Source organism: Somniosus microcephalus, chromosome 8 (assembly GCF_052327205.1).
Source record: "Somniosus microcephalus isolate GS21.2 chromosome 8, FLI_Smic_1.0, whole genome shotgun sequence".
In the NCBI taxonomy this organism is placed as follows: Eukaryota; Metazoa; Chordata; class Chondrichthyes; order Squaliformes; family Somniosidae; genus Somniosus; species Somniosus microcephalus.
The window spans coordinates 133499232-133522779 of NC_140994.1; the positions used below are offsets into that span (position 1 = coordinate 133499232).

Sequence of the window (23548 nt, forward strand, 5' to 3'; positions counted from 1 at the left end):
TCCAACATGCAGTTCTGGATGAGCAGAAATTTTCTCCAATTAAATATTGGGAAGATCGAAGCCATTGTTTTGAGTCCCCGCCACAAACACCGTTCCCTAGCTACTGACTCCATCCCTCTCCCCGGCTGAACCACACAGTTCGCAACCTTGGTGTCATATTTGACCCTGAAATGAGCTTCTGACCACATATCAGCAGCATTACAAAGACTGCCTACTTCCACCTCCGTAACATTGCCTGTCTCCACCCTTGCCTCAGCTCATCCACTGCTGAAACCCTCACCAATGCCTTTGTTACCTCCACACTTGACTATTCCAACACACTCCTGGCTGGCCTCCCACATTCTACCCTTCATAAACTTGTGGTCATCCAAAACTCAGCTGCCCATGTACTAACTCGCACCAAGTCCCATTCCCCCAGCACTCCTGTGCCCGCTGACCTACATTGTCTCCCGGTTAAGCAGTGTCTCGATTTCAAAATTCACACGCTTGTTTCCAAATCCCTCCATGGCCTCGCCCCTCCCTATCTCTTTAATCTCCTTCAGTCCCACAACCTCCCCCCACCCCCTTATAGTACTCCTGTGCAGCGCCTTAGGACGTTTTACTACATTAAAGGCGCTATATAAATACAAGTTGTTGTTGTTGATGATCCTTTCCGTATTGGTCAAGGAGCAGGATCTTCTCCACAGGGAAATAAAGACTATTTTTAAAAACACAATCGGGGTGCATCAGTTAGACACTGGCCTGTCACCTCTGCGTTCAAAGCCAGTCCAAACTGACAAGATAAAAGTTGTAACATTTGCATATTGAATTATCATTGGCCCGCAGGCATCTGTAAGGAATACCTATTATATTCACATGTGCTCACAAGCTGAGTTGTCATTGGCCTGCAGGCATCTGTAAGGGGTCCTAACTCCATCTTGTCCCCACTGTGCTGTATGATTGAGATCACAGACCTGATGCTTCATAAGAGTTTAAACTGTAATACTCCGTTGTCCTGCAATTTATTATTTTTGTACAAAGTGTGCAAAACAAGACATGGTGGCAGAAGTGGGATTTGAAATGGACATCGTTAGAGCTCCCTTACCTCGAATGAATTGGGAATCTTTGAACTTACATAGAGAATGGCGCAAGTTCAAGCAACACGTGCAGTTGATATTCTCGGGTCCGTTGAAAAGCAAAGGGGAGGAAGAAAGATGCAGCTACCTACTCCTGTGGATCGGAGAAAAAGGGAGAGACATCTTTAACACATGGTCTCTCACCGCGGATGAAGCAAAGGTACTGAAAAGTTATTTGATCGTTTTGAAGCATGTGATGCCCAAGACAAATACGATATTCGCTAGGTACAAGTTTCAGGAGAAAGTACAAGGAGCTAGTGAGTCATTTGAACAGTTCGTGACTGAGTTAAAACAGCTGGTAAAAGACTGTGAATATTCAGATAAAGATGAGATGGTCAGAGACCGCATCGTGTTTGGAATACATTCAGCTAAAGTGAGAGAGAAACTTTTGAATGTCGGGTCCAGGCTAACGCTGGACAAAGCTATGGACATAGCTAGATCACACGAGATAGCCCAAGCACAGTTGAAAACCATAACCGGCGCCACGAGCAGTTCGCGTGAACAGACAGTGCACGCAGTTAATAGACACACACCAAAGAACACCGCCCAGAGAGCGTGTTTCAGAACAGAAAAAGAGTTCTAAAAATGGGCGACACAGACATAAAACGCTTCAAAAACTGTGGCTATTGTGGAAACAACTGGCATGGAGAAAAGGAGTACTGCCCTGCCAAAAGAAGGCAATGTGCTAAATGTGGTAAACGGAACCACTTTGTTAAAGTTTGCAGGACTGTTTTTAGAAAAGCAGTACACACAGTGAGTGACAGCCAAATGCCAGACAGAGAGCCAAATGCAGAGAAACTGTTTATTGATTCTGTGTCACAGGGAAAAAAAACAGATTTCAGAGAATGAGCAAGCCTTTGCCAATATTGAGATAGGAAAACAGGGCACAGAGCTTAGATTTAAACTAGACACTGGAGCTCAGGTTAATGTAATTCCTCTGAGTGAGGATCACAGCTTGAAGGATGAGTGTGAGCTACAGCCCACCTCATGCAGACTGACCGGCTAGGGGGTGAGCAGCTCAATGTAAAAGGCACATGTGTGATGAAATGCAAGTACAAAGAAAGCGACATGATGTTGAACTTTTACATTGTTGACACTCGAGCACCTCCAGTGCTAAGGCATGTTTAGACATGGACCTCGTCAAGCTACTGCTATCATTGACAGCACCAGTTGAGAAGCAGACAGTCATGGAGGAGTTTGCTGACGTTTTCAAAGGAATCGGACTATTCCCAGGTGAATGCACTATTCACCTTGACCCAGCAGCAACCCGTGGTTTGCCCACCGAGAAGGATACCCCTTGCTCTATGTAGTCGCCTGAAGGAGGAGCTGCAGAGCATGGAGAATACAGAAATCATCACCCGGGAAACAGAACCGACAGAGTGGGTCAACGCATTAGTAGTGGTTGAGAAACCACGTACAGGCAAGCTCAGAGTCTGTCTCGACCCCAGAGATTTGAACAAGGCTATCAAACGCCCTCACTACCCTCTACCAACGCTAGATGACATCACACCCAAGCTAGTGGGAGCACGTTACTTCAGTGTAATGGACGCACGATCAGGATACTGGACTATCAAGCTCACGGAAGAGTCATCTAAGCTAACAACGTTCAACACACCATTTGGACGCTACCGATTTCTGCGTTTACCATTTGGCCTCATCTCAGCACAGGATGAATTCCAGCGGAAGACCTATGAAGGCCTCGACGGAGTAGTCGCAATCGTAGACGACATCCTCATCTATGGCAGGAATAGAGAGGAACATGACAGGAACCTCCGTGCGATGCTACAATGATCACGGGAGAAAGGTATCCGGCTCAACCCAGAGAAAAGCATAATTGGATCCACCGAGATCAGTTATTTCGGGCATCACCTCTCAACTGATGGCATTAAGCCGGGTCCAGAGAAAATCTCCGCCATCAAGAAGATGGAGCCGCCGAAGAACCGCGCAGAACTAGAGACAGTATTAGGCATGGTTAACTACTTAGCCAAGTTTTCCCCGAGACTGTCACAAATCAACAGAATCGTCTTCAAAGGGGAGAAAATCATCATTCCTACCAGTCTCAGAGAAGAGATGTTGACAAAAATTCATGCTGGACAAATGGGCATGGAAAAATGCAAACAAAGAGCACGTGACATTATGTTTTGGCCCAGAATGTGCAAACACATTGAGGACATTGTCGGAAAATGTTCCATTTGTCTAGAACGCCGCCCATCAAATGTCAAAGAGCCCATGATACCTCACCGTATCCCAGACAGGCCCTGACAGGTCGCGGCAACGGATCTGTTCACATGGAACAACGAGGACTACATAGTGACTGTTGATTACTACAGCAGATTTTTTGAACTGGACAAGCTTCATAGCAACCACATCTGCAGCTGTGATCCACAAGCTAAAGGCAGCCTTTGCCAGGCATGGCATTGTCGAGACTTTAGTCTCAGACAATGGCCCCCAATACAAATCAAAAGAGTTCGAGTCGTTTGCCAAGGCATGGGATTTCACACATGTCACATCAAGCCCACATTACACTCAATGTAATGGCCTTGCTGAAAAAACTGTCCAGATTGCAAAAACACTCATGGACAAAGCCAAAGCGGACAAAAGCGACCCCTATATCAGTCTCCTGGAGTACCGCAACACTCTGGTTGACAACTTCAAGTCACCAGCACAGCTGTTGATGAGCCACAGACTTCGCTCAATCCTTCCAAGCACCAACCAGCAGCTGCAGCCAGAGGTCATCAGCTGCAAGCAAGTGCATGCTCAGTTCCATGCCACACAAGGTCAGGATGAGAGGTCAAGCCTAGAGTTATCCTTGGCTTGTGAACTGTCAAAGGGTGTAGGCAGATCGCTGCCCTAAAAAAAACTGTACATCGTTACTGAAACGTTGAGATGTTTTCAGTGCTAGTTAAATGCTGAGTTTACTTATATGTTTATGCTACCGAGAACATTATGTAGAAGAAAGGTTTAAAAGTAATGCATAACATTTTTCTTTTAAAAGGGGATGTAACATTTGCATATTGAATTATCATTGGCCCGCAGGCATCTGTAAGGAATACCTATTATATTCACATGTTGAGTTGTCATTGGCCTGCAGGCATCTGTAAGGGGTCCTAACTCCATCTTGTCCCCACTGTGCTGTATGATTGAGATCACAGACCTGATGCTTCATAAAAGAGTTTAAACTGTAATACTCTGTTCTGCAATTTATTATTTTTGTACAAAGTGTGCAAAACAAGACAAAAGTCTCCTCTCCTAATCTACTCATTTAAAATGAGACGCTTAACAGAATCATGGATTAACAGAAGAAACCAACACTGAAGTGACAACCTCACTCAAAGAGCACAGGATGGCTCTGTGGGAAATGGGGAACATTCAACTAGTGCAGCTGGAAGTGTTCTTCTGAAGGTGTGGTTTGTGGGCAATGTAAACAGATCTTTACACAGCATCTTACTAGAGCTGAGCCGAGTGCTTGATAACGGACTGGGTAACTGAGTAGGAGAGTTCCATTCCCCAGCACTAACCTCCTTCACTGGGATTAAAAAAAAAATGGAAACGAAGAATCACCAATTACACCTACAGCAGTTTGTAAAAAGGAACCTTGCAGCCATTTTGGGAGAGTTTTAGCCAGATAGTGAAAGAGAAAAAACCCTCAGAAACAGGCTCTGTATGGGGCGGTTCATGCATTTTCGCAGCGAAAGGCAGAACAAAGGTATTTTTTAAAGAATCTCCCGCTCACACGAATAAACTTTTAAAAATTTGAACAAAATCAAAGAGCCTCCCGATGACCTGCTGGCTGAAGGCACCATGCAGTTCTCTGTACAGCAAGCTTGAATGCCAGTCAGTTTCTGGTATGTGCAGAGATGGCTGATCACAGCTGGATCAACACTTTGGGTGCTACAGTTAGCCTCAGTACTCCTGGATTGAGGGGACTGGGGGGGGAAAGAAGAAAAAGTCAGTCATAAATCCCACTCCCGATCGCCATTCAGTGACCCCAGCTCCAAATGCTCATGTGTGGATTTTGGGCAAAATTGGACTTGGCTATGTTACTCGCCTCATGGTTGAATAGCTTGCCAGCACTCGGTGTTTAGGCAGACATGTGAAGAATGGTCACATGGGCCAGAGTCAGCACTCTTAGGACAGGGAGGGAGAAAAGCAGAAATTTAAAAATACACAAAGCAAAAGATTAACAGTTCTCCCACCCAATAATTCCCTCAGTTCTGACAGCAACTGAACTCCACGACTATACTTGAAAATAAAGGCAAGGAAAGACCATCAAGACAATTAATTAGATGGTACAGACTTGACCACCATCCTCCCTAATAATAATTCCTGGGGGAGACAAATGAAACTGTGGTTAATTTCAGGAAAAACCTCTGGAAAATTCTTCTCCAACTCCCTGAGGTAATCAAGCAAGCTCCAGAAGACCATGGTTACCCATGATGCATCAATGTATGTACTTAAGCCCCCCCACCTCCAATGTACAGAACCATTTCCAGATACCATTTCCATTCAAAGGGCCCTCTTTTTACTTTAGTTTATCAATCACACCCTTTAATAGGCCTGTCTGCCAAAACTTTATCACCCTCTTGAAATTTATAAGATGCTGTGCTTGGACTACCTGTCTGGGTAGAATATTTCTCATACTCACAATTCTGTATGCGAAGTTATATATTAACTGTGTCTAAGATTGAATCTACATCCCTTTGCCCCAGAGCTTGTATTAAAATTGAAAATCATTCTGGGATTCAGTTTATCCATTTCATTTTGCATCTTAATTACCTTTTGCTCCAATATCCCTTGTACCTCAAGTCTTTCCTCATAACTCATGTGCCCTGTCCAATTCATGTCCTCCTTTGTACTCCCTCTAAGACCAGGATAGCCCTGCAGTTGTATAGTGGCCAGAACGGCACACAACACTCAGGGCGAGGGCAGGGCAGATCTATGCTTTGTACACCAGAGCTCACATTAGTCCTCACAGCTAGTTCCTGATCTGCAATCGTTTTGAAGCAGGGGAAGAGAGAGTGAAGAAGGGGAATTCAACACCGCTCGATAGCAAAACTATACAACTGGGAGTTCGATTTTGTTTTAGACTCAAAAGAAAGGTCTTCATCTGTAACATTTAATTTGACACATTCATCACAAATGTCAGCAAACAAAAGAGGCTGTGGGATGCTGCAGCTTTAAAACATGATTGACAAAAATATTCATGCGGCAAGCTTTCTTTCGATGCACAATGTGCTTCGTTGAAGTGTGCTGTTGAAACTGCCATTAGCTCCATTGAAATGGCAGGGCAGAGGGGCAATTTTTTTTTAATTGAAGGGCAGCTTAAATGGATGCAGTTTTAAATATGAATGAGAAGGCTGCTTGACTCACTTATCATAGTGGTTCCACCTGCCAGGGCGGCCTTTGTTCCTTGAATGAAATCGTCCGCAGTGGTGGTCCCCTTGTAGGGCATCTGAAAATGGGTGTGCACATCGATTCCCCCAGGGATAACCATCTTGCCGTGAGCCTCAATGATCTTCACGCCTCCAGGGACAATCAGATTGTCGCCTATTTGCCTGATGAGGGAAACAAAGCAAGTTTTAGGGTTATTTTTTATTTTTAACTGCTCATTTCCACGTACGGAGAACACAATATTTTTACACAGAATAATAGCATGAGAAAAAAAGCGCCCAGAGTGAATCATATATAAATAAAATCAGTCAGCAGGCTGATGAAGCAGTCCCTGAAGAAGCTACGAGGTTAATGTTCCTCAGTTAGCTATGGGTCTCTCGTTACAAGTGTCCATTTTGAATCTCCCAAGCTGCTTGTGCTGGGAAACAAGGTGTCACCACCCCAGTTCCTCCTCCATCCCTCCCACCCATCTCCTTCCAAATGCACTTTTAAATTGGAACCTACCCTGCAGGAGTTCAGCCGGATTTCTTCCTGCCAATTTACGCCCCTCCTGAAGGCATCAACTCATCCAAAGGTCTGGTTCCACAGTCACTCTCCAGTACCTTGCCCTAATGGCCAATGATTCACATGCACCAGTGAGCGCTGGCTATCCATTCAACCACCAAGGCATCACAGTCAAGTCTGATCCTGTTGTCACTAGATGCTCATACACCAACCCTAGGTATGTCAGGATAGGGATTAGGAGCACGAACCCTGAGGATTCGGAGGTCAATCACAGCGCCTCTTCCTCCACCCTGGCTGAAATCACCTAACTCAGTATAAAACAGCTATTAAACTCTGGACTCTTCTTGCCTGCTTATTGGATAACCTCCTTTATGGAGCTAAAAAGAAAAAATCTTTTCATTCACTCTTTCAGAGTGAGGATGAGTGCGTACATAACTCTTGTAGTCCTCCCCAGATTGTTCGCGTCCTCCCCTATAAGCATCAACTCTCAGTGAGCGCTGTTTCCCACGTGCTCAACCTTTGGTACCCTGCCCTAATGGCCGGTCTTCATGGATGCATCTGGACGGTGTCAGCAGGCTATTTGGGCAGTTGGAGCAGGGGACGGGGGCGGGGGGGGGGGGGGGGGGGGGGCGGGGGAGCCAAATCCGTTCTTCACCCAACGCTCATGCTTGCAGGCCTCCAGCAAGGCTTCGTTAGCCAATAGCAGCTGATGTTTCTCCCTTATCTACCCCAAGACACAAAGTCCAACTATAACCAGTTCTGGTCACCACACTTTAGGAAGGATGTGAAGGCCCTTGAGAGGGTGCAGAGGAGATTTACCAGAATGGTTCCAGGGATGGGGGATCTTAGCTACAAGGAGAGCTTGGAGAAGCTGGATTTGTTTTCATTAGAGCAAAAGGAGGTTGAGGGGTGATTTGATAGAGATGTACAAGATTACGACGGGTTTGGATAGGCTAGACGGGGAAAGGCTGTTCCCACTAGTTGATGGTACAAGGACTAGGGGACACAGATTTAAGGTTTTGGGCAAGAGATACAGGGGGGATGCGAGGGAAAACTTTTGTACGCAGCTAGTGGTGAGGACCTAGAATTCACTGCTGACTGAAGTGGTGGAAGCGGAGACACTCAATGTTTTCAAAGGGAGGCCGGATAGGCACTTGAGGGAAATAAACTTGCAGGGTTACAGGGATAGAGCGGGGAAATGGGACTGACTGGATTGCTTTACAGAGAGCCAGCACAGACTCAATGGTCCGAATGGCCACCTTCTGTGCCATTATGACTATGACTTACGACTATGACTATCTGTTTGCGATCAGCTAACTGAGCTGGACTGTAGATCAATCAGAGTGCTTTCCTGGTTTGCGCAGCAATGTTCTTACCAACTGAACCATCAAGGAAACCATGACCCTTTTTAAACAAAAAAAAACTTATTTCTCTCTCCTCCCCCACACACTGATCTTGCCAGGCCAGGCACCAATTGTGACCAGAGGACTTTGACCACCAATGTCCAAGGGTCACCTTGTAGTTGTATTGATTTCTTTGTGAGTTCAATGATGAGACATTTATGAAAGAGAATGTCTTTTTATCTAAAGTATGTTCAACTCTTGTTAACAGCATTTACAGGAGACATCATGCTAGAAATCCATCTAAAGCAAAACTAAAACTAAACTGCTTGTCTCTGTCACATGCCCTCTGCTGGTCAGGCATAAGTAATCAATACATGCAATTATGCTGGTAAGGCATGATAATCAAACAGGCAAATAACATCACTATTTGCTGATATCATTACAGTAGTGACCTGTCATTTTCCCTACTCCGTATAGGGAGTTCTCTTTACCTCTCTGGTCACTGAGGCCGAGACTGGGTAGTCCGTGGAGCAAGAGGAGAAAACAATAAATGAAATCCACTTCTTGTTGCCATGCATCAATCCTCCAGTAGATTAATAGATACCTCATTAAAAGGCTACACTACCTCCAGTTCACACTAGCTCTGTAACCATAAAGGGAAACTCCTGCTTCCAGATAATTATTTAATACAGACCTACTAACAGAACTACTTCTATTACACAGTAAAAGCTAGTTTTGACGTGTATGCTTTCTACTTAATGTGATACACTTTGCTCACTGTGCAGCAATCAAAAAGCCTTTTAACACCAGAACCCAAGGTCTGACTGGTGGAACCAATGTCCATCTGCTATCTCATTTAAGAGGTATTGGATTGGCACTCTTAACTATGCTGATGTCATTTTGGAAACAAAATACTACAAGCTCCTGGGCTGTCCGACACCAAAACCTCAAGCTTTGTTTTGGAACCGATTCGAAAATCTGGGCAATAAAGGGGTGCGTGGGATTGACAACATCCTTCATGCTTAACAATGGCATACACGTGGTCAATCTCACCACACAGCAATTTTCCTCCCATCTATACTGGCTGTTGTAGAGATGAGCTGAAAATTTCTTTTTAAATGAAATACTCCTGGCTTCAAATCCAGTTCGGACTGGTGGTACAAAAAGTTTCCTCTATCTCTGGCTGCAAGAACCAGATTTGAAATGACTCCAACCCAGATCCTACTGGGTATGAACTCAAAGCACAAAACACAACTTAATTGGGTGCATCAGCAGGAGACCGATGGTTGGGGTGAAGGGACGTTGTTAGGCAGAGCAGAGGAAGCTTTAATCTGTATCTCACCACGGTATATCTGATCCGAGTGTGTTTGATGTGGACACACTACTGGTGACATCCCAAGAGCCACAAAATTGAGGATGGAAAATACTGCTCATGTACTCTTCGCATCCTTTTTATTTTCATCCGAGATTTCTTCAGCCAGGCCCTGCACAGTGGCCAAATACATCGGAGAAAATTTGAAGTACAGGATGGCAGGTTTCGCAATTTTTCTCTACCACTTTCCAGCAGGAATGACACTGAAATCACAGGATGAATCCAACATATATAATCTAACGCTTAGAAAGACTTAGTTGGTAACTCTTGCCTCTGATTCATAAGGTTTGTGAGATCAAAGCCCATTCCAGGACCTGAGCACATAATATAGGTTGATATTTCAATGCAACACTGAGGGAGTACTCCATTGTTAGAGGGTCCATCTCTCTCAATAAGATATGAAACTGAGGCTCTGTCAGCCTATCCAGATGGGAGTTAAAAAAAATGCCATTGCAATATTTGAAGTTTTCCTGATCTCCTGACCAACAACAGACACATCTCCTCCCTCAACCACAACAGACAAACTGGTCATTCATTTTACTTGCTATTTATGGGACTTGCGGTTTGAAAATTCACCATTTGCCTACAAAACAGTGACAACACTTCAAAAGTATTTAATTGGCTATGAAGCGCTTTTGGACGTCTGGAGGACGTGAAAGATGCTATAAAATTGCAAGCACTTTCTTCTACTTCTGCAGACATGGGGCCAGCTCCCACATGTATGCTGAAGACACAAAACTCCACTTCCCCAATACCTCTTCTGTCTACGTCTCGTCACGCTGCTCATCCAACATCCAGTCTTGGACAAACCACAATTTCCTAGAACTAAACATTGGGAAGACTGAAGTCATTAACTTCTGCCACCGCCACAAGCTCTGTGCCCTTGCCATCAATTCCATCTATTGGCAGCTCTTAAGTGCCCATCTGTTAAATGCGAGCCTAGACAGTGAAAGTTAGCAGACTATTCCGCCATGAGAGTAGAGCAATGCAGATGAACACTACTCTATCCTTGCTCAACGTTGACACAAGTGCTATATCCATTAGACATCACTGGACAGTAATCAGGCGAAGGAATCCTGGCTGATTTTCTCCCTCACCACCTGCCACTCCCCCGGCCTGGAGACAATGAAGTCAACTGTAACCCCTCACTGCTGACCCAGCTAGATATCAGCTAACTTGGGACAGACCAGCAATTGAACCTGGGACCAAAGAACTCTCTTGGCTTGGACACCTGTGGCTTACTAATGTATCCTCACCAGCTGCATGAGGATTCCGTCACATGACAAGAAAATATCAAACTTACCACAGTAGCTGATCTCAGCAAATGGAAATATTTATTGTGAATCGTGGTCTAACTGGTAGAGGAGATGATAAAAACAAATTACTGTTGGAAAATAAGCCACTGGAGCAGCTTTTTGTGCATTACATACAAGTTATTCAAGACTCCCCCCCAACTGAGAAACATACTGGGCTGGATTTTCATTGAGGAGACGTGTAGGAGGCAGGACTACAACTTTTGGAGTTGTAGTCCCGCCTCCATCGGGTTCTAGCCAACCCACGCGATTTTCACTTGATTGATCTCGTTGAGCCCGTCCAGCGGGCTCAGCAGGCCAATTAAGGGCCACCCGGCAACAGGCGACGTCGCAGATTGATATTTCATCTGTCAAGACCTTTTGATAGATGAAATATCAGCGTTTCACAGCTGTTTGAAGCAGTCAAACACTGACAATCTGTACTCCAGGTTAATTCCTTCTGCTCAGGATGATTTAGGGATCTCCCCGGAACAGAAAGCAGAGGCTGCAGATTTTGACAGCTGGCCACCATTCTGCTTTCTGTGCCGGTGAGATGAGGGACTCCCGAGACCTGAAGGAAGGAAGGCTGTAAAGGTAAGTAAAGGTTAGTAGAACTTCTTTAAACACTTTACACAGACCAAACACTTTCCTCTGCACTCATGCACCCATCACTCACCTGAATACCAGACATCTCGACCCCTCCAAGCCCTTCATCCCGACGGCCCGCCTCGCTAACTTGGTGTGGTTTGGAGCCGTTAGGAATCCCACATTTCAACAATAAAAATAGGGATTAGGCTAAAAACTGCCTGTTAACAGGCAGTTAATTGGCACTAATCCCCTTCCCGCCTCGGGGAGGCAGGTCCCAGTGCGGGGCAGGAACCCGCCTCCTTTGAAACTGGCATGGAGGCAAGTTAGGGGCGGGATGGGGTCGGGACCCCCAATTTCAGGATTTTAAACCTCCACACGCCTCCAATCCCGACTCCACGGCCCAATGAAAATCCAGCCCATTGCCTAAGCCACAAAGACCAGGAAGGCCCTAGGTTTGATTCCTGATCTACTCAGGCAGAAGTTGTTGTGCTACAACTGGCCTCAATGTCTTTTGACGGTGAGAAAAGGAACCCAGCGAGGGCCCTACTGCTGATCAGTAACTCGCATGGGTGGACATTAGATGAGGGAAGAAGTGGGCTTGGCACCTTCCCAACACCCCCTCCCCCACCTAAAGGTTGACTAACCAGCCAGCACCCACTGTCTTGGATCACAGATGAAGGGTGGTTAATGTAGGTGAGGCACATGAGGGCTGGTGGAAGAACAGCGCCCCACTATTCGTCACTGGACTAAGGGAGAAGAGACAGAAAAGAAAATTAAAGGGGGAAATACAACTTGCGCCAGAGTGCAGCGCGAAATGGTAGGTGAGATCCCACGTGTGCCCGAAAACGTCGACGAGAGGCCCGTGCCATATTCAGCCTCAGGCCTCGTTTGGTTTAAATCGGCAAGCTACAGAGGCCAATCGACCGTCCCAAAGCAGCTTGCCAGTCGGTGCTTTATGAGTTTTGGGCTCCAATGCCGAGCTGGCCTGCAGGTAGGTCCTGGCGGGGGGGGGGGGGGGGGGGGGGGGGGGGGTAGAGGAGGGGTCAGCCCGAGCCTAGCAGAAGCCCGCAGAATTCTTGTGGAGCCAAAAGAAGCACTCCTCCTGGCTCCACAGAAATGAAACTACATATAGTTTTGCGGAATACCTCCGTTCAGTCCGTAAGGGTGACCCCGAGCTTCCGGTCGCCTGTCATTTCAATTCACCGCTCCATTCCCACTCAGACCTCACCGTCCGCGGCCTCTTGCATTGTTCCACGGAAGCTCAGCGTAAACTCGAGGAACAGCACTTCATCTTCCGATTAGGCACTTTACAGCCTTCCGGACTCAATATCAATATCGAGTTCAACAATTTCAGATCATAACCTCGGCCCCCATCATATTTTTATATATTTTTTATCCACACTTTTGGTTTGTGCCTTTTCCCTTTTTTTTTTCTCTCCCATATGGCAGCTGTCTTTCATTCTGCCAATGCATTTCACACTTCATCTGGAGCCATCCTTTCTTTCTTTACCTGTCCTATTACCATCTCGTCTCGCCTTGAATATCTCTTAATGTCTCTTCACCTCTCTCAGAACTTCCCTTTTGTTCTTTCATCCCCTCCCCCATTTCCCAGCCCCCAAACTTGCTTTTTGATCTGTTTAATTTCCTGCTTTTTTTTTCCAGTTCTGACGCAGGGTCTTCGACCTGAAACGTTAACTCTTTCTCTCTCCACAGATGTTGCCTGGCCTGCTGAGTTTTTCCAGCGTTTTCTGTTGTTATTTCGGATTTCCAGCATCCACAGTATTTTGCTATCGTATAAAAAAAAGTTTCTTACCTTCGTGTATGTATGTGGCCTCCAGCCATTACAACTGGGAGGAGCAGGCGCAGCGCAAGTTCCACCCAGTTGATGACCAATTTTGTATCGGGGTCCTACAACTGGCGGTAGGAACTCGATTTGCCTATGCAAGGCACCCAACGCCTGTATCGAGCAGGCACCTTGCACACCTAGAAGTCGCTGGCTTCCAATTTGGCACTTCCAGGGGAGATCGGATGGGGGGATTACGTCAGAAAATTCGTCGCCCTAACAATGTCCAATTTATCCCAAGTCAATCAGAAAGCTTCATTAATCACAATCAATTGTTCTCTACAACTCACCCCTAATGCTTGCCACAAGGACAACGACCAACAGCACCTCATAGTTCCACTGCTTTTAAAGTTGTACTCTGACGCCAAATTGGAGCATAAGGGAACTCTGCACAGGGGAATAGTTAGAGGACTCAGACTAAACAATGAACAATGTTTGCTGACTGAAGTTGTGTGGGTAGTTTGTGGGAAGTGTCAGAAACACTGCAACCCACAGCACGAAAGGCTGAGATATCTGAGGGGCCAGGAGGGAACTGCCTTCATCATTCAATTCATAGTTCACAAGCTTGCAGCACTGTAAACAAATTTCAAAGGGTTGGTTATCTGGTACGGGGGAGGTCGAAGTTCCGGAACAGCCAGCCGCCATGTTGCCTGCAGCAGACACCATTTGACTCAAACCACAAGCTTTAAATATTGAAGAGCTTTCAGGAAAATGAGAGATTTTAAAGTACAAGACACTGTGTACACAAAAGAGAGGTTAAAGTACAGAGACAGGCATAACAACCTACTGCACATGTCCTCCCTGCTAAGCCATCTTGCATGGCAACTCTGTCTGAACTCTCTCACCAAGTGCCAGCCAACACACCTGGAAGATTCCAGAAATTTCTCCCAGATTTGATCTATCAGAATTTTTGAATCCCACCAGCAACTTTTCAGCAGTGGGCAGGAGGTCCATCGATCTTCCTTGGGGATTTGACAACGAGTTCCAGGAGCCATCCCAAAAGCAGCACCGGGAAGGTCTGGATTTAGTGCGATTCCCAGTTTTCGCATTTTAATCTCGATGCAGCGATAAAATAATTCAGTATAAATCGCACTGACCTCATGGTGCCTGCAAGTAAACATAATCAAGATTCTTGCCAAGCACTGTGGCGACACTAACCCTTAAAGAAACAAAGTGCAATGGCTTCCGTAGTGGCTCAGTGAGTTTATCTACTGAGTGGCTGAGTTCTATTGAGCAGGGAGCTCTCAGCCTCAATCCTCAGTCTAATCTTAGCTGTGGTAGCAGCAAGTGTTACAACTATCCTTGGCACCCTTGGATTATGGAGGTGAAAATCAGGCACCCCACTCCTAGTCCCTTGCTGGAAGTGCCCGAGAGTGGATGCTGAAAGAGGACAGGATTGGTCTCAGCCATGATCAAATAGCTCAGAGTCAACACTCACATGTGGTTAATGGCTATTTGGACATGGTATTGGAGGCACCCAATCTCCATGGAACCGTAACCCGGCAATGTGTTGCTATCTTTGGAGAAGAAAATTGTGCAAAAAATAAAATTAAGGGAACTAAGTGCAACAATGACATTACATACATTTGAAGGATAGTCTACTGAATTACCCCATAAGCATAAACATTAAGAGCATTACAGACAGATATCTGTACAGTTGCTCAACTATGTCACACACTCCTTGGTTACTCTGATTTATACTCTAGAACATCAGACTATAAGCAGCCTGGGAGGACACACTTCATCGAGAAGACCCTCTATTCCCCATATGGGCCCATTTTTCTATATTTTTTTTCCCCCCCTCGGGATCCCGGCAACACTGGAAAGGCTACATTTATTGCCAATCCCTAGTTTTCCAATGTTGGTAATGGTGGGCCTTCTTCTTGAACCACCGCAGTCCTTCGCCCCACAATGAGTGGTAGGTAGTAATTCCAGAATTTTGATCCAGTAATGATGAAGTCCAGCAATTCAAGTCCAAGTCAAGGTGGTGCATAATTTGAGGGGAACTTGGAGGTGATGATGATGATGCTCCTGTGAAGTTGACATCATGAAGCTGCAGCCACTGACATCATGAATGGGGAATTCAATTCAGAATTCAATGTTCCAATTTGTGGTATTCCCGGAGCAAAACTTTATGATGTCAGGGGAATTTCTACACCGAATGGCTGTTCCCAATCATAATTACAAAACAGAGCAACAAGGTTGACAGAGAGATGCCATTAGATGTAATATTAGGGGCCATCCTGTCAATTATGTCTCCGCTTTCAGTATGCCAAGGTCCAACATTTTAATACACAAAATCATAGGTGTACCACTGATTGGGAGAGTTCCGACCAACGCTTGCTGCTAGAATCGGGAGAGGCAGCAGCGGTACTGGAGTAGGCGCTTACGGTCCGAGCTAGTACAGCTGTTTCGCCCATTCTCCTGCTCCCAAAACACTTCCATCTTAACTGAGAAACTTACAGCAAAAGCCAACTGGACCTGTTCTGCTGCCTCTGCCTCACCCCTCCCTCCTAATTTGATCCCTACTGCTCTCATGACATGGAACACCCGAACAACCCCTTCTCCCGTTCTGCTGTAGCTGGCCACGCGCAGACTGCAGGAAACAAGTGGCCCAGCAGTAAATCAAAATACCATTTAGGGACAAGCTTCTTCTCAACGTTTGCTCTTCAAAGCTGGCCCATGTACTGCATTTACAAAATCAAACCTGCTGAAAGAAAACTGCACGTAGAGCAGTATGCCTCTGACCCATGCAATAATGAAAGGTTAAAGGATGGGGTGTGTGGTATGTGGGAGGCGATGGGAAGGACGGCATTTATCCCAAACCAATCCATCACATATCTTCATAATACCACCCTGAGAAGAAGGCCTTCTTCTTGAACTGCTGGATGGCGGGTTAATACAACGGAGTGGTTTGCTGGGCCATTTCAGTGGGTAGTTAAATGTCAACCACATTGGCATGGGACTAGAGTCTAGACTGGGTAAGGATGTCAGGTTTCCTTCCCTGAAGTGAACGAGCTGGGATTTTACAACGATCGGATACCAGCTTTTCTTTAAACTGAATTCAAACTGCCATGGTCGGATTTAAACTTGCGTTCTCTGGATTGCTCGTCCAGGCACATAACCACTACACTACCGTACCCTACCATAATGTTGTTGGCGATTGCGCCTCGGCACAAACAAACTGTAGGCTTTACACATACTTTTTGAAGTTAGTTATTGGGGAAAAGAAAATTGCACGTACTTGATGAGACCATCTTCCATGTAGAGGTCAGCATAAAAAGACTGGTCATCGTTGACAATCCGGCCTCCTTTGATCAGCAGTCGGTCACTCTACGGATAAAAACTCAAAGTTATTTCCAGCTCGGTAATCAAAATACAATTCAACTGATGGTAAACCGCACAAGTAACTACAGATCTGCAGTCCAAGTCTGGTCTACAGGCCTGGGTTGTTATTGTTTTGAACTCTCCTTGCATCAAAGGAAGCTCAACAGAGCAGATATTTAGGGTTGCCAATCCTTCAGGATTGTCCTGGAGTCTCAAAGAATTGCAGATTAATCCCCAGGACTCGGCTGCGAGCAACCCAGGAGAAGAATCATAGCAGCGTTAAATAAAATTGTGGTTTTTTAAATTTTCTTTAAACACTTTCATTTATTATTTATAAAAATATTGGAGATGGGGAAATGCTATTTTACTAATTGTCAAGGTTAATCCAATTGGGTAACAAAGGGTTTGTTCCCTTTACAATTGGCGTGGGAAGGTGGTGCTCCTGGTGGATGGACCAACGGCGGGAGTGTGGGGGCAATGTGGTTCGAGGCGGGAGGTCATGTGATGTAATCTCCAGAATTACACCCAACCAGAGCTGCCAACGCTACAGGCACTTGCCTTCCAGGTTATAAGAAGTAGGGCTGAGGGAACAGAGTGGCACAGCAGGTTAAGACGATCACCATTCACCTCAGGGAGGTGGCTCTGAATCCAGCCCATAAAGTTTCTCCTCTCTCCAGGCTGTGAAACAATTTTAGGAATTTTCAAATCTAACTTCTAGGTGTGGCCCACAATTAAAACTTCTGCAAATGCAAATGACATCCAGAAAGGCCCAAAGACAGCTGATGTGGAAAATGCAACAAAAAGAAACGTCATTCTGGTGCAGTAGTGGATGCTCACCTGACTTTGAGCAAAGCAGACAGGAGGTTTATCCCACAACTTCACAAAAACAAACACCTGGCCAAAAAATGTAGCAATGTCGGTCTAACATAGGCTCATTCGTGAGGTAGCTCATTCGTGAGGTAGCAGTAATTCAAAGAAAATCACACCCAAGCCAATGCACTTCAAAGTTGCGTGATACACTGAATATGCAACCTCTAACTGTTCCCGCCATTACTAGTCCAGTCACCACCGACACTTCACCCCACAGTTACATGGTTCAATAGGCACACTCCAGATACAATCCAAATTTGCAAAGGTAAGCTCTAACACTACTGCTGGGTATTTTTGACCATTTAAGTGATCATGGTTGAAACATGCCCACTCCCACATTTTACTGAAAGCCTAGTGACAACACTGAATTCGCTATACTGTGGCGGAGCATTTAAGGGACTCCGATCAAATGCATATAATTCCCTTTAACAATATGTTACCTACAGCCTGAGTCTGTATCTTTGTATATACTGTTTGCATGTACAGAGCGCGGGCAAACACGATGATGTCATGCCGTGCATCACGTGATCCCCCACCAGCGGGAAAAACGTGATGACGTCATGATGCCAGCCACGGGACCGCCCAAGCAGTCCTCGTGGAGCCTCCGAACTGACTAGACCTGTATTCGTAGTTCTTGTGCATTTGTTTGTTAAACTTAGTTTGTTTTACATTAAACATCGTTTGTTTGATCGCCTGAGTCGACCTCAGTCTCTTGATAGGAACTAGACCTTCCTACATTGGTGACCCCCGACTTTTGCGAACGGTTCGCAGAAGGAACAAAGCATGGAAACAAACGCCATTGCATTGAAGCTACCGCAATTCTGGGAGCAACAAGCGACCTCGTGGTTCATCCAGGTCGAAGCCCAGTTTGCACTACGGAACATCGTTACGGATCAAACCCGTTACATTTACGTGGTCTCCGCACTCGACAGCTCCGCCGCCTCGCAGATCATCAGCCTGCTTGAGAACCCCCCGGACGACCGCAAGTATGAAACAATCAAGGCGCGGTTGTTACAGGTCTTCGGGCTCACGAAGTCGGAGCGCGCCCGCCGACTGCTCGCTATGCCCAGCCTCGGGGACTCCAAGCCGTCTGAGCTCGTGAGCCAAATGCTCACGCTCCTTGGCTCTGAACTGGAATGCTTCCTCTTTAGGGAGCTCTTCCTCAGTCAGTTACCGGAGCAAGTACAAGCTGCCCTGGCCAGGTCCAAAGTCACAGACTGCGCAGTGCTTGCTGCCGAAGCGGACAAGACCTTCTTGGTGACGCAGCAGTACTGCGCTGCCACGAGGCGCCCATCCCCCACAGATGCCGCCCCAGCTCCTCAACCTGCAGCGTTGTGCTTCTACCACGCCCGTTTTGGCGCGAAAGCAAGATGTTGCCGCCCTCTCCCTGCAGCTTCTCGCCCCCAAAAAAACCCATCAACTCTGGCAAAAGAGGACCGGCTCTAACGGGCGCCCCGCGGCTGCGATGGCAATCGGAAATTCTGGAAAGCTCCTGTTTATCACCGACTCCCTCTCTGGTCGACGTTTCCTATGCGACACCGGGGCGCAGTGTAGCATCCTACCCGCGTCAAATCTTGATATATAGGCTGGGAGGCACAGCCTCTCCCTCGAGGCAGCTAATGGCGGGGCTATTCGGACCCTCGGCAGATGGCAGGTCCAGGTGTGTTTCGGCGGCCAGCGGTTTTTACTGGGATTTCATCACGGCCAAGGTCTCGCAAGCCATCCTCGGTGTGGATTTTTTGTGCACCAACAGCCTCCTGGTTGATGTAAGGCACCGACGTTTAATCAATGCGGCCACGTTCCACTCCATCCCTTGCCACTGCAGTGATGCCATGTCACACACCGTCTCCTGTGCGTTCCTGCCTCCGGATTAGTTCGCTCACCTGCTAGGAGAATTCCCAGACCTGACCAGACCCACCTTCTCCTCCACGGCCACGAAACATGGTGTCGAACATCACATCACCACTACTGGCTCCCCGGTCTATGCACGAGCCCGGTGACTCGAACCTGGCAAGCTCGCGGCTGCGACGGAGTTTGCCACAATGGAACGGCTAGGGATTATTCGCCAGTCGAATAGTCCCTGGTCTTCGCCTCTCCACATTGTCCCGAAACCTGGCGGCGGATGGCGGCCATGCGGCGACTACCAACGCCACTACTCCTGATCGGTAACCGATCCCTCATATCCAAGATTTCTCTGCCCATTTGGCAGGAAATACCATCTTTTCCAAAGTCGACCTTGTCCGTGGCTACCACCAGGTCCCCGTGCACCCGCAAGACGTCCCGAAAACTGCAGTCACCCCCCCCCCCATTCGGCCTTTTCGAATTTCTGCAGATGCCGTTTGGACTGAAGAACGCTGCACAGGCTTTCCAGTGCCTGATGGACTCCGTACTTCGGGACCTCAAGTTTATATTCGTCTACCTCGACGACATCCTCATCGCCAGTTCCAACAAAGAGGAGCACATCTGCCATTTACGCACCCTCTTTAGATGCCTCAGCCAACACGGCCTGATCATCAACCCGGCCAAGTGCCAGTTCGGCCTGCAACAGATTGATTTCTTGGGCCATCGCATCACATCGGACGGCGCAATTCCTTTGCAAATGAAGGTGGAGGCAGTAACATCTTTTCCATGCCCACAGACCATCAAGGCCCTGCAGGAGTTCCTCGGGATGGTACCGTTTCGTGCCTAAGGCAGCTCTGCTCATGCAGCCCCTGTACGAGGCCCTCAAGGGCAAGTCTGGTAAGGATCCAGTAAACTGGACGGTCGACATGGACCGGGCGTTTGTTGACACAAAAAGCACCCTAGCCAACGCGACCATGCTGGCGCACCCGTTGCCAGGTGCCACCATCGCCCTCACCACCGACGCATCAGACTACGCCATCGGCGCAGTGCAGGAACAGTGGATAAATGGAATGTGGCAACCGCTGGCGTTCAGTCGTCAACTATGGCGAAACGAGTGGAAGTACAGTACCTTCGACTGGGAGTTGCTGGCTCTTTTTATGGCCATCCACCATTTCCGGTTCTTGCTGGAAGGACATCCTTTCACTGCTTTTGTAGACCATAAGCCACTAACGTTCATTATGGCCAAGACTGCCGAACCGTGGTCAGCCCGACAACAGCGTCACTTAACTATTCACTACTGATATTCAGCACGTGGCCGGTAAAGACAACCTGGTGGCGAATTGCCTCTCCTGCGCGACCATTCAGGCAGTCCAGCTCGGCATCGACTATGCCCTCATGGCTACGGATCAAGCCTCGGATCCAGAGGTGCAAGCTTACCGAACCAGCCCCTCTAGCCTCCAAGCGGCCGATGTCAAATTCCACGCCGCAGGCACTACGCTACTTTGTGACATCTCTGTAGGAGATCCTCGCCCTATCGTGCTGGTCGCCTGGCGCAGAAAAGTGTTTGACGCCATACACGGGTTGTCACACCCTGGCATGAAGGCCTCGCAAAGGCTGATGTCATCCAAGTTCGTCTGGCAGGGCATGCATATGGATGTCCGCGACTGGGCCAACACCTGCGTGGTCTGCCAAAAGGCCAAGGTGCAGCGTCATGTCAAAGCTCAATTGGCCACCTTCGCTGTTCCGGAGCGACGGTTCGATCACGTGAATGTGGACCTGGTGGGGCCACTTCCACCTTCTCATGGGTTTACACACATCCTTACGATCGTAGACCGCACCACTAGATGGCCGGAAGCAGTTCCTTTGTCATCCACTGTTAAGTATGTGTATTGTATTGAACAATTAACACAAAGACTTAAACGTATAACTCAAACAGGTCTTTACTGGTTGGAGGTAGGGACTATACATAGGTCTTTACTTCATGCCCACAGGCGGGAACTGAGGGGGATCAGTACCCACAGTACTATTTATACCCCTATGGCCAGGAGTGGTACTGCGTATCACTACGCCCAACAAGTAGTGCAGTCCTGTCCATAGGTTCAAAGTTCATCCACCAATTCGGCAGATGTAGCCAGGGCATTCATCTCTTGGGTCGCCCGTTTCGGGGTACCGGCGGACATCTCTTCTGATCGTGGACCGCAATTTTCCTCCGAGCTCTGGAACGCAGTGGCTCAGGGGCTCGGCATCAAACCACAGCCTACCATCCACAGGCGAACGGCCTGTGCGAACGGCTTCACAGGTTGCTCAAAGCCGCACTGAGGACCAGTCTCCAAGGCGCTGGATGGGTGGACAGGCTACCATGGGTCCTGTTGGGTCTTCGCACGGCGCCCAAGGAAGATCTTCGCTCGTCCTCAGCAGAGCTCGTCTATGGCCAGCCGCTACGTGTACCAGGGGATTTCCTTCCGACTCCAACAGAGCCATGGTCCGCATCCAATCAACTCATCAGCCACCAGGAGGCAGCCAGGTGTTTTGCACCAGTACCAATGTCACATCACGGCTTTCAGAGCTCCCACGTCCCAGCAGAGCTGAAGAACGCCGAATATGTGTTCATCTGCCACGACGCCCATCAGGATCCACTCAAGGCCCCTAAAACTGGTCCTTTCCGCGTGCTAGAGCCGGGAGACATAACTTTCTCGGTGGATATCGGAGGTAAACCGGACCACATTTCGGTTGACCGGTTGAAGCCGGCGCACTTGGACCTTGACCGCCCGGTCGAGACCGCACAGCCGGCAAAACGTGGCCGACCGCCCACAGTCACCGTACCAGATCAAGCGCAGCCACCCACCAGCCGTGCAGTAGCTTCCACTCCAAGTGTACAGAAGTCACTCTGACAGGCTTGTCAGGCCTCATCGCCGTTTCACTTTTTCTGTTAAAGACAATTCTGGGGGGGCGCATGTGGCGGAGCCACTAAGGGACTCCGATCAAATGTATATAATTCCCTTTAACAATATGTTAACTACAGCCCGAGTCTGTATCTTTGTATATACTGTTTGCATGTGCAGAGCGCGGGCAAACGCGATGACGTCATGCAGTTCATCACGTGATCTCCCGCCGGCGGGAAAAACGTGATGACGTCAACCACGGGAACGCCCAAGCAGTCCTCGTGGAGCCTCCGAACTGACTAGGCCTGTATTCGTAATTCTTGTGCATTTGTTTGTTAAACTTAGTTTGTTTTACATTAAACATCGTTTGTTTGATCGCCCGAGTCGACCTCAGTCTCTTGATAGGAACTAGACCTTCCTACAATGCAGTGGTTATTGTGGAAAATATGGGTAGGCAAATGTCAGATGAGGACAGGATCAGACTCCACTGGGAATGTCCCTCCACCCAACGGTCAAGTTGTCTGCAGATGCTCACTGCCCACGTTCACACATCAAGAATGGCCATTTGAATTAGGTGCTGGAGGGCTACCAGCACTTGTGGAAGTGAATCCCAGCATGAGTCACCACAGTTAGAAGATGAATGGGAAGACAAAAAGCAGGAAACCTGTACAGAAGAGTAAATGTAACTCGATAGGCCCAAAACAACTGATTTAATTGAGCTTTATAAACAATAACTGTGCAAGATTTGTGCTATAATGCGTGTCAATGATCCATCGTGATTTGCCCAACTCTGGAATTCATTCCCTGAACCCATCCACCTCTCCACCTTCCCCATCTCCTTTAAGACCCTATTTAAAATCCTCCTCTTCGACCAAGCATTTTGTCACCCCTCCTAACATCTCCTTCTTTGGCTCTGTGTCCATTTTTATTTTTGATTACGCCTCTGAAGCACCTTGGGATGTTTTTCGACGCTGAGGCGTTATATAAATGCTGTTATTGTTGAAACTGGTAAGAAACTAAAGTTCCCACATAGCTCTACAGTATAGAGCAATCAAACTGTTTGATGCTACATCGTTTTCACTGCTGCTGCCTGCAGAGAATTCGGAGTCCGAGCATCACATGGCAGTCTTAGACTCTCATCCCTTTCCAAAATGATGTTGTTCATAATTTAACAAAAGA

The 23548-nt window shown here is 47.4% G+C and overlaps 1 protein-coding gene across 3 annotated transcripts in view; it reads right to left on the reverse strand.

The window, feature by feature from the left end:
- LOC147113805 (dihydropyrimidinase-related protein 3-like) overlaps positions 1 to 23548 on the reverse strand; it is a 485445-nt gene that overhangs the window by 162585 nt on the left and 299312 nt on the right. For all 3 annotated transcript variants that reach the window (XM_085995141.1, XM_085995142.1, XM_085995143.1), the window contains exons 2-3: positions 16693 to 16781; positions 6486 to 6670 (exon numbers count right to left, since the gene is read on the reverse strand). In XM_085995141.1, coding sequence (XP_085851267.1) covers positions 6486 to 6670; positions 16693 to 16781 — 274 coding nt within the window. The remainder of the gene's footprint in view (positions 1 to 6485; positions 6671 to 16692; positions 16782 to 23548) is intronic.